The sequence below is a fragment of the Colletes latitarsis genome, unplaced genomic scaffold (assembly GCF_051014445.1).
Source record: "Colletes latitarsis isolate SP2378_abdomen unplaced genomic scaffold, iyColLati1 scaffold0007, whole genome shotgun sequence".
Lineage (NCBI taxonomy): Eukaryota > Metazoa > Arthropoda > Insecta > Hymenoptera > Colletidae > Colletes > Colletes latitarsis.
The window spans coordinates 15,573,760-15,585,318 of NW_027488367.1; the positions used below are offsets into that span (position 1 = coordinate 15,573,760).

Consider the following 11,559-nt stretch of genomic DNA (forward strand, 5'->3'; position numbering starts at 1 on the left):
ATACTTGTTGAACGGATCCTGGGTTTTTTCTGGTTTGGATCACGTAGTAATGTGGGACCACACTGAAACAGTCGATTAAACCTGGTTACGATTAATATTTTTGAGGATAACGCATGTTAGGTCTGGGATTGGTCTGGGATTTGCCATCATCAGGCTCATACTTTCGCAGTTTTAACATGCATGTTGGCCTGATCGAGGGTTTTTTCTGCATTGGATCACGTAGTAAACTGGTACCACACTAAAACAGTCAATTAAACCTGGTTTCGATCAACATTTTAGAGGATAACGAAAGTTATGTCTAGTTTAGGCCTGGGATTTGCCCTCATCAGACTCACACTTTCGCATACTTCACATACTTGTTGGACAGATCCTGGGTTTTTTTCTGGTTCGGATCACGTAGTAATGTGGTACCACACTGAAACAGTCAATTAAACCTGGTTTCGATCAATATTTTAGAGAATAATCCATGTTAGGTCTAGGTCAGGTCTGGGATTTGCTCTCATCAGGCTCATACTTTCGCAGTTTTAACATGCATGTTGACCTGATCGAGGGTTTTTTCTGCATTGGATCACGTAGTAAAGTGGTACCACACTAAAACAGTCAATTAAACCTGGTTTCGATCAACATTTTAGAGGATAACGAAAGCTATGTGTTGTTTAGGCCTGGGATTTGCCCTCATCAGACTCATACTTTCGCATACTTCACATACTTGTTGAACAGATCATGGGTTTTTTTCTGGTTTGGATCACGTAGTAATGTGGTACCACACTGAAACAGTCAATTAAACCTGGTTTCGTTCAATATTTTAGAGGATAACGCAAGTTAGGTCTGGGATTTGCCCCCATCAGGCTCATACTTTCGCGTATTTCACATAATTGTTGAACAGATCCTGGGATTTTTTCTGGTTTGGATCACGTAGTAGTGTGGTACCACACTGAAACTGTCCATTAAACCTGGTTTCGATCAATATTTTTGAGGATAACGCATGTTAGGTGTAGGTTAGGGCGAGGATTTTCACTCATCAGACTCATACTTTCGCATTCTTCACATACTTGTTGAACGGATCCTGGGGTTTTACTGGTTTGGATCACGTAGTAATGTGGTACCACACTGAAATAGTCAATTAAACCTGGCTTCGATCAATATTTTAGAGAATAATTCATGTTAGGTCTGGGTTAGGTCTAGGATTTGCCCTCATCAGGCTCATACTTTCGCGTTTTTCACATACTTGTTGAACTGATCCTGGGTTGTTTCTGGTTTGGTTCACGTAGTAATGTGGTACCACACTGAAACAGTCCATTAAACCTGGTTTCGCTCAATATTTAAGAACACAACGCATGTTAGGTCTAGGTTAGGCCTGGGATTTGCCCTCATCAGGGTCATACTTTCGCAGTTTTAACATGCATGTTGACCTGATCGAGGGTTTTTTCTGCTTTGGATCACGTAGTAAAGTGGTACCATACTAAAACAGTCAATTAAACCTTGTTTCGATCAATATTTTAGAGGATAACGCAAGTTAGGTCTGGGATAGGTCTAGGATTTGCCCTCATCAGGCTCATTCTTTCGCATATTTCTCATACTTGATGGCTAGATCCTGGGCTTTTTCTGGATTGTATCACGTAGTATTGTGGTACCACACTGAAACAGTCGATTAAACCAGGTTTCGATCAATATTTTTGAGGATAACGCATGTTAGGTCTAGGTTAGGCCTGGGATTTTCACTCATCAGACTCATACTTTCGCATTGTTCACATACTTGTTGAACGGATCTTGGGTTTTTTCTGGTGTGGATCACGTAGTAATGTAGTGCCACACTGAAACAATCAATTAAACCTGGTCTTGGTAAATATTTTAGAGGATAACGCATGTTAGGTCTGGGTTAGGTCTAGGATTTGCCCTCATCCGGCTCATACTTTCGCATATTTCTCATACTTCATGGCTGGATCCTGGGCTATTACTGGATTGGAACACGTAATAATGCGGTACCACACTGAAACAGTCAATTAAACCTGGTTTCGATCAATATTTTAGAGAGTAATTCATGTTAGGTCTGGGTTAGGTCTGGGATTTGCTCTCATCAGGCTCATTCTTTCGCATATTTCTCATACTTGATGGCCAGATCCGGGGCTTTTTCTGGATTGCGTCACGTAGTAATGAAGTACAACACTGAAACAGTCAATTAAACCTGGTTTCGATCAATATTTTAGAGAATAATTCATGTTAGGTCTAGGTTAGGCCTGGGATTTGCCCTCATCAGGGTCATACTTTCGCAGTTCTAACATACATGTTGACCTGATCGAGGGTTTTTTCTGCTTTGTATCACGTAGTAAAGTGGTACCACACTGAAACAGTCCACTAAACCTGGTTTGGATCAATATTTTAGAGGATAATGCATGTTATGTCTAGGTTAGCCCTGAGATTTTCGCTCATCAGACTCATACTTTCGCATTCTTCAGATACTTGTTGAACGGATCCTGGGTTTTTTCTGGTGTGGATCACGTAGTAATGTGGTACCACACTGAAACAATCAATTAAACCTGGTCTTGATAAATATTTTTGAGGATAACGCATGTTAGGTCTGGGTTAGGTCTAGGATTTGCCCTCATCAGGCTCATACTTTCGCGTTTTTCACATACTTGTTGAACTGATCCTGGGGTTTTACTGGTTTGGATCACGTAGTAATGTGGTACCACACTGAAACAGTCAATTAAACCTGGTTTCGATCAATATTTTAGAGAATAATTCGTGTTAGGTTTAGGTTAGGTCTGGGATTTGCTCTCATCAGGCACATTCTTTCGCATATTTCTCATTGTTAAAAAGCTGATGCTTTTAACGACGAAGTCCGGATAGAGGGATCGGATTTTTATTGTGGGAAGTGAGTTGGGAACTTAAGATTTTCTTTTTCAAAAACTGTTTATTATAAAAATAAAAATAATATAAACAATCAGAAACAACGAAAATTCCTATTAAATTGTTTTCAACGATTTCCTGGTCGGAACCGGCACGTTGAGGTAGGCCAAGGTTCTGTGAACAGAAAAACACGGCAATGTGTTAGACACGTAAACACGTTACACGTATATTCGCCGCGTGTGTGTCCTCACGCTCCTGGCTTCGATATTCGAATGTATAGGAGCGGAGAATTTCGCTCGCTCGTAATATACGAGCTCGCAAGTGGACTGTATTTAATATCTGGCGTGAAAAGAATTAAATTTCCTTTCGACGCCGAACTGAGTCGATTGTCTAGTGGACGGGGATGCAAGTGGAGGTTGTAAGGCTCCAAATGCACTGATCCCGTGAGTATGCCCACGGAGTCTGTGCGTCGAGTCGCACTGCAGTACAACGGCACGACCGTCGATCTGCGGCTTCTCTTTAACGTTCCAACAGATGACTTGTTGGTCGAGAATTGTACTGCGAAGCCCGACAGCACGTGGTTCACTGCACGAATGCACCACTCGATGTGATTCGTGACAGTATTTGAACTACGTGGGGGCCTGACCCGCGACTCCTTGACCTCTCCGCACAGGTGCTCCTCTAAGCGTTACACCGGCGGGGTCTGTAGAGGGAAGGAATCGAAGACCGAAAGTCAAGCGTCCGAAGTGGACGCTGACCTGACTCCAGTGAGCCCACCTGGAGGTTCACCACGTAGGTGCCTCCCTTCGGTGTCTCCTAAGCCGAACGGCAATCACAGAGAAGTTTGAACGGTATTCGCCCACTTCTCTGTGTTTCAAACGTTTATACGCTTGAAACGACAAAATAATACTGTACGAGGGGGGTCGAGCACCTTATTGGTGTATTCTCGAGCCCTCCAAATTAGACAGAAAATAGAAATTGAGCTTGTTTGGGACTTTCCCGAACGAAACTCCTGAATGCTTTTATTCGAATCGAGAGTCGACTCGTTTGATAAGCAAAGACTAAAATTAATGAGTGCTAGTTTGAGTTTTTAATGAATTCTCAGCTGTGCGAGGTCAATCAGAGGACCCGCACCAGACTGAACATCGACTCGTTGCACCCTTTATTGGTTAATTGTCTGCTAGCTTTATCTCGAGAATTTCACTCTCGAGATTCGCTCGAAATCTGTTCGGACACGATCGGGAGCCGATGTGCCTTCTTCAGAAGTCGTTGTGAGACTGTGTCGATTGACAGCCGAAAACGTCGCCGCGTTGCTCCAATTAGCCGTTCCGCGGCGCTGTCCAAATTTCGGCAGTCGATCTTTGTCTAATTCTCTACGCGCTACTCTCGCACGGTACTGACGTCATCAACACCGTTAGCACACTCGAATCGAAGGTAATGAGCCGTTACCGATGGCAGAAAAACTAGTAATACACGCGTTTTTCTATCACTGTTTGCTGTACAAATCCTATTAGAGATAATCTCCTTCGAATTGTACGTTAACAGGATTAACGGTAATCGCGGCCGAGGACAATCGCTCGGCATTATGCAAATCTTTAAACATACCGCCCCCCTTGCACGGCTCGTGCAATGAACCAGGGAGCGATAAAACCGATCGGCCAAGATCCGAGTGAGAGTAGGCGCGTACACAATTCAAATATGTAATGTACTTACAATTTTTGGAGGGTCCGGCAGTATTCCTTCCCTGCATCATCTGCAGGGAAGTAAGAACGGCCTGAATCGCCTTCATAGGCAGGTCGTTGTTTGGTGCCCTATTTGGATTGCCGGGCCTCCGGCGTCGCCTCTCTCTGCGGGTTTCCGGCCGCTGTATCCTCGGATTTGCTGACCCTTCGGCCGCGGAGGGCTTGCGATGCCGGTTCCTTCTTTTCCGTGCCGTCTCGCCCTTGGCTGCGGTCGTGGTTGTAGCCGCGACTGGTGCAGCGGCTGAGGTGGAGGCTGCGGCTGGGACGGCGGCGGCGGTGGTGTTGACCTCCGTCGACTGGTCCTCCCGATAAAGGCAGGATTTTAGACTGCCGTCCTTCGCCCACCGTAGCACATATCGTCCGCCCGGTACCGGGCATTTGTATCGGCGTGTGGTGGTCGGGATGTGCGCCGGGACGGTGATCATCTGGCGGCCCACCGGGAACAGCAGCGGGGGTTGTACGCCCCCGCTGGTCGTCGGTGCCGGCTGATCATCTCCCTCTGGTTTCAGGTTGGCCGTGGCCAGCTCGCCGAGTTGAAGAATTCGCTCAAATGCTATGTCGAACCCGGGGGACGACACTCCCGTTTCCGGCGTACTCGCACTTTCGTTCTCCATTGTTAATCAGTAACTGATCTTTTCCGGCGAGGTGTCGTACGAATTTCGATTTAGGGGCGCTAGCGTAGGCTCAGTGTCCCCGTACCTAAGCGATAACGAGATTGGCGGATTTTTCCCCCTACTTTTCGTTTTCGCACAGGAGACAAGTGGCCGGTGAGAATCAACCGTTCTCACCTTCCAAAATCCTTGCCTTTTCGAACTCGAACGGTTTTGTTTAGATCACCTGCTCGGCTTCGGAAACCGTCGCCGAAGGTGACTCAAACAAAGACTCAGCCACAGGCAGCGTACACAATCGCGTAATTGGTCGCGTATATGTGGATTTGGCTGTGCGTACTTTAACTACACGTACATGCCCATCCTTTCCCGGAAATACTTCCTCTATTCTTCCCATTTCCCACTGATTCGGGGGGAGGAGAGGATTCTGCACTAAAACAAGATCATTCTTTTTTAGGCGTGTATTTTCCGTCTGCCATTTGTAGCGGTTCTGGAGGTGCATGAGATAATCTCTTGTCCAGTGCCTCCAGAGCTGCTCGTGGAATTTTTGCATAGTTCTCCATCTTGTCAGATGCGAAATATTAACATTTTCCACGGATTCCATTGGGGGTGCCATCATGGGCCCTCCAATTAGGAAGTGTGCCGGTGTGAGCGGCGCATAATCATCAGGGCTATCACTCAGAGCGGCAATCGGTCGCGAGTTTAAACTGGCTTCGATTTTACAGAGTAACGTCTGTAATTCCTCGCTCGTGGGAGTGAATTCTCCTATGATGCGCTTTAAATGATGCTTCACAGATTTGACTCCGGCTTCCTGCATCCCACCGAAATGGGGGGCACTGGGTGGGTTAAACTGCCACCGAATGCCCTTTTCGCCGCATTGGTTTTGCATTTCCGGCGTTTTACACACCTTATTGAAATGTTTTCTCAATTCACGATCTGCACCGACGAAGTTTGTCCCATTGTCACTGCGTATGCAAGACGGGATTCCTCGTCGGGCCATGAACCGATCCAATGCAGCCAAAAATGCACTCGTCGTGTAATCATGGACGAGTTCAATATGTATGGCCCTTGTAGCGAAGCAGACGAAAACTGCGATATACGCTTTATGAGCTGTTTTTCCTCGGCCCGCGGAGTCGCGGACTTTATACGGTCCTGCATAATCGACTCCGCAGTTTAAAAAAGCCCTTGCTGCACGGCTGCGTTCTGGGGTCAAATCCTGCATGATTTGCGTGGAGGTTTGTGCCCTCCATCTTACGCATTTCATACATTGATGGATGACCTTGCGAGCCGTGGTTCGGCAACCGAGGATCCAAAATTGTTGCTTTACCATGGATATCGTCAGCTGCAAGCCCCCGTGCAACGTATTTACGTGGCACTGCCGAATTATCATGGTAGACACATGGTGTTTTGGCAGAATTATGGGGTGCTTCGCTTCCCATGCCAGCGTCGCATTCTCCAGTCGTCCACCGACCCTCAAAACGTCATTCGTGTCGAGGAAAGGGTTCAGACTTTTTAACGGAGATTTTGCGGGAATTTCCCTGTGCTTTTTTAAACACTGGTACTCGCCCGCAAAATGCGTTCGCTGGATGTAGCGGACGATTCTTTCCTTGGCCAGCTTCAATTCTGATGCTTCGACAACGTTGGCATCGAACGACCTTCGCTCACCTTGCATCGGTCTACGTAATCGGAGACAATATGCAGTCACGCGAAGTAGCTTACTCCAGGTTGAGAATCGGAATACAAATTCCCATTCCTTGTCTGGAGTTGCAACGTGGGCGTGCGGAATGCGCTTGCCCTCGGTCGTATCGATGGAATCAGGCGTTTTCGGCCAATTTTCCTCTCGTTGTCTTAACCATGCTGGACCAGAAATCCACAGCTTCGATTGAATGAGCTCCTCCGCTTCGACACCGCGCGAATTCAAATCCGCGGGATTGAAGCGGATGGGAACATGTCTCCATTCAGCTTTCGGAAGCATGGTCTGGATTTTCGCGACTCGGTTGGCTATCACAACCTTCCAAGTCGAAGCATGTTTTTTCAACCAAGCTAGTGCAATGGTGGAATCTGACCAACAGATTATACGGTCAATTTTTATGGACAATGACCGTTCCACGTGCACTGCGAGCTCGGTAAGCAGTACGGCTCCGTTCAATTCGAGAATCGGAATTGACTGCGTTTTAATCGGAGCCACCCTCGTTTTTGCCATGATCAAGGTTGTGAAAATTTCCTCGGTCATGGTCGTCACGCGTAAATACGTGACGGCCGAGTACGCTCCGAGTGAAGCATCGCAGAATCCGTGTAATTCCACCCAAACTGCATCTGCTCCGTAACGGATCCATCTGGGAAATTTTACTTTTTCCAAACTGCTCCAATCCTCGCAAAACGTGTTCCACGTTTTTAGCGTATTCGCGGAGACATGATCGTCCCACTGGATTTTTTCCAGCCATTGGGACTGCATCAAAATCTTCGCGCGAATTACGACTGGTGATAACCAGCCGAGCGGATCGTATAGTTTGGCTATTTCAGAAAACAAAGTTCGCTTTGTAATCGGGCCTGCAGCCGGTTGGAACCGTTGCAGGTTGAAATAGAAATAATCTCCCGATGGTATCCATCGCAATCCAAGCACCTTGAGTTCGGAATCATCGAACAAGGTGAGGTCGACAGCGTGGGAGTGAGAGCTTTGTGGGATGTTTCGTAGTAATTTCTGCGAGTTACCAGCCCACTTTCTCAATTTAAACCCGCCGCCCTGTAAGAGTTCGCAAACTTGAATACGAATTTTTTCCAACAAGGACGTGTCGGGTGCCCCCATAAATACGTCATCAACGTATATATCTTTCTCGAGTATCGGAGCGGCGAGAGGAAATCTGTCACCGTCCCGTTTTTTCAACTCGAGCAGAGTACGCATCGATAAATACGGTGCACACGCCGTTCCGTACGTAACGGTGTTCAACTCGAATGCTTTACGCACTTCGGTTTCGGGTGTGCGCCATAAGATGCACTGAAAACGACGATCCTGCGGGGCGACGAGAATTTGCCGAAACATTTTCTCGATATCGGCCACCAGCACGTATTCGTACAGCCTCCATCTCGTCAAAACAGACGTGATGTCGTTCTGCAGTTTCGGACCTACGTGTAGGATGTCGTTCAGGGATTGTCCGCCCACCGTACGGCTGGTCGCGTTAAACACGACTCGCAGTTTGGTGGTTGCACTCTCCGTTCGGATAACCGCTCGATGCGGAATGTAGAGTCTGGATTTTTCAGAGGGCTCTATACGAGTCATGTGTTCCAACGACTCATACTCCACGAGAAATTCTTCATATTCTCGTGCGAGGTTCTGATCCTTGTCCAATTTCCTTCTCATCCTAGTCAACGCGGAGAGAGCGATATGGAGTGAATCTCCCAGCGCTTCTTCCGGTTTCGGATGGTTAAACGGCAATCGGACAATAAACCGTCCCGTTGCATCCCGTGCGACAGTCTTTTGGAAATGAGTTTCACACTCTTCCTCAGCTTTTGTAAGCACTGAGGTCGAGGGAATTTCTTCAATTTCCCAGAACCGTCGAATCGCGTAATCCAGCGATTCAAGTACGTTGCAATGCAACGTTCGCACGTGACACCGGGCCTTGCTTGCTGCATTTATTGGTCCGGATAATATCCAGCCGAATGCAGTTTCTTGTGCAATTGGCCCTTCGGGCGCTATTCGTCGGAATCCCGATCGAATAACTTGGGCGTACAGATCCGCGCCGATCAAAACTTCAATGTTTTGTCCGGACGCGGGTTCGGGGTCTGCGAGCATAAGGTTTCGTAACGCGTCGTTATTGAACACGTTTACACACGGCGAGGCATAGTTCATGATTTTTGACACGACGTATGCTCTGGCCGAAACCATCGGGGTAACCCCGTTAGCCGCTCCCAGATTTAACCCTACACTGTACTTGATTTGTTGGGTTCGACCACCCCCCAAGCCCGATACCGTGGCTGAGGTTTTCCTCCTCGGGAGGTTGAGGTCATTCCTCAATCTCGCCGAGATGAAGGATGTCTCGGACCCTTGATCCAACAGCGCGCGAGTTAAACGCGACGCGCCGTTTTCTCCGTACACTCGTACGATCGCGGTAGCTAACAGCACCGGCCTCGGTACGTCTGTACTCGCAGTACAGTGTGACGTAGTAGCCCGTGACGTCGTTGCTTGCGTCGTCGAGGTATCGGCGGCTCTCGCCTTAGCCGTACGGCGCGGTGGAGGGGCGTTATCCCGCCGCTCCTCACGCTTGCCGTTCGAAAATTTCGTTTTCGGCTTTTGGCTAGGAGCCTCTCTTTCGTATTGCTCGAAATGCAACAGGGCATGATGCCTGCCACTGCATCTCGAACAAACGTGTTGGCTCCGGCAACCCTTTGCGTCATGATCTAGGGCCAGACAGATTATACACCCTTGTCTGTCCCTTATGAGCTGGTATCGCACTCTTGTGGAAAAACTCTTAAATGCACCGCATTCGGTCAGTGCATGCGTTTGTCCGCAAATTATGCACTTCCGCTGCGCAGGGGGGGAGCCCACGACGGCGTTATGACTCCGTACTCGTGGCTTATGTTCCTTTTTTGAGGCAGTTTTGCGGTTATGTTCGTCAATGACGGTCATAGCGCGTGCTTCCTGGTCAAGGAATCTCAGGATCTCCTCAATCAACGGATATTCCGTTGACATCTTGAGGGATCGTTCCCATTCCCCTTGCAACGTAGCGTCAAATTGACTTGCTACGACGTGTGTTAGCAGCCAGCTAAGCTGCTCTTCCACAGTTCCTTTTTTAGCAAGTATAGCGAGTGCTTGCCGAAAGCCAATGGTGACCTGCTGAACACTCGCCAGGTCGCCTTTTCGGATTTTTGATAGTCTCAGTATCTGATCAAGAATCTTGATCAGCACCAAGCGTGGGAGCCCGAATTCTGTTTTCAGGGTCGTCCACGCCACTGAGAAATTTTTATCCGTTATCGCAAGCGATGCGATAGCGGCTGCGGCTCTCCCGGTTATACAGGTGTTCAGGTATTGTAACCTCTGTACATCCGTTAAAGTGGGGTTGTTGATTACTCCGGCGGTAAATAGATCTTCGAAATGTTCCCATTTCGACGAATCCCCGTCGAATTTCTCCAACCTCATCTTCGGGAGTTCGATCGGTATTGATTGCTGGATTTCCGGCATTACTGATCTTGGACCAGTCGTGATACGGGTTATTTCCGTAGACACATAAGCCTGAAAATCCAAAAACTCGTTTTCAGTTTCCCCCATAAAATCCCGTTGGAACAGCTCGTAAGAGTGTCGTTCCCCAGGAGGGAGAAGCCTACACACGACCTTATACTGATCGTTCATCTGTTGCCACAGAGTGTTTACATAATTGAGCCTTTCCTCCAGAATTTTTTCTGTGTACTTAGCTCGACCCATCTTTTTAAGGTTGATGGATGCCCTGTTTATCCGTTCCATCCCTCTGGTCAAATCCTCGAGGTGTGCCTCAAGGTCAGACCACTTGGGATCTTTAGTAACGGACATGGCTGTTGAAGGTTAAACACTTCGAAACAACCGTACACGGGAGAAACTCTCGTGTATTATGTCCAACACTTCCCTTTACCGATTACCTCAGTATCCGGCTCGAAGGACCTTATGTTAAAAAGCTGATGCTTTTAACGACGAAGTCCGGATAGAGGGATCGGATTTTTATTGTGGGAAGTGAGTTGGGAACTTAAGATTTTCTTTTTCAAAAACTGTTTATTATAAAAATAAAAATAAAATAAACAATCAGAAACAACGAAAATTCCTATTAAATTGTTTTCAACGATTTCCTGGTCGGAACCGGCACGTTGAGGTAGGCCAAGGTTCTGTGAACAGAAAAACACGGCAATGTGTTAGACACGTAAACACGTTACACGTATATTCGCCGCGTGTGTGTCCTCACGCTCCTGGCTTCGATATTCGAATGTATAGGAGCGGAGAATTTCGCTCGCTCGTAATATACGAGCTCGCAAGTGGACTGTATTTAATATCTGGCGTGAAAAGAATTAAATTTCCTTTCGACGCCGAACTGAGTCGATTGTCTAGTGGACGGGGATGCAAGTGGAGGTTGTAAGGCTCCAAATGCACTGATCCCGTGAGTATGCCCACGGAGTCTGTGCGTCGAGTCGCACTGCAGTACAACGGCACGACCGTCGATCTGCGGCTTCTCTTTAACGTTCCAACAGATGACTTGTTGGTCGAGAATTGTACTGCGAAGCCCGACAGCACGTGGTTCACTGCACGAATGCACCACTCGATGTGATTCGTGACAGTATTTGAACTACGTGGGGGCCTGACCCGCGACTCCTTGACCTCTCCGCACAGGTGCTCCTCTAAG

General features: G+C 47.6%; 1 protein-coding gene across 1 annotated transcript; it reads right to left on the minus strand.

Moving 5' to 3' along the window:
* Window positions 1-5,212: 5,212 nt before the first annotated feature.
* On the minus strand, window positions 5,213-10,721 carry LOC143350588 (uncharacterized). Its single transcript, XM_076782663.1, has 3 exons — window positions 8,328-10,721; window positions 7,768-7,943; window positions 5,213-5,291 (listed from the first exon to the last, which is right to left on the minus strand). The coding sequence occupies exons 1-3, from the start codon at window positions 10,719-10,721 to the stop codon at window positions 5,213-5,215; spliced, it is 2,649 nt and encodes an 882-aa protein (XP_076638778.1).
* Window positions 10,722-11,559: the final 838 nt, after the last annotated feature.

Bases quoted from the DNA above. Each gene is read 5' to 3' on its own strand.
- LOC143350588 (XM_076782663.1), bottom strand. From the start codon at position 10,721: ATGTCCGTTACTAAAGATCCCAAGTGGTCTGACCTTGAGGCACACCTC. The intron at 7,944-8,327 runs GTAGGTCCGAAA...GAACTCTTACAG, and splicing joins CCCTGAACGACATCCTACAC to GGCGGCGGGTTTAAATTGAG. The intron at 5,292-7,767 runs GTTCCAACCGGC...GTTATCGCTTAG, and splicing joins TTCTATTTCAACCTGCAACG to GTACGGGGACACTGAGCCTA.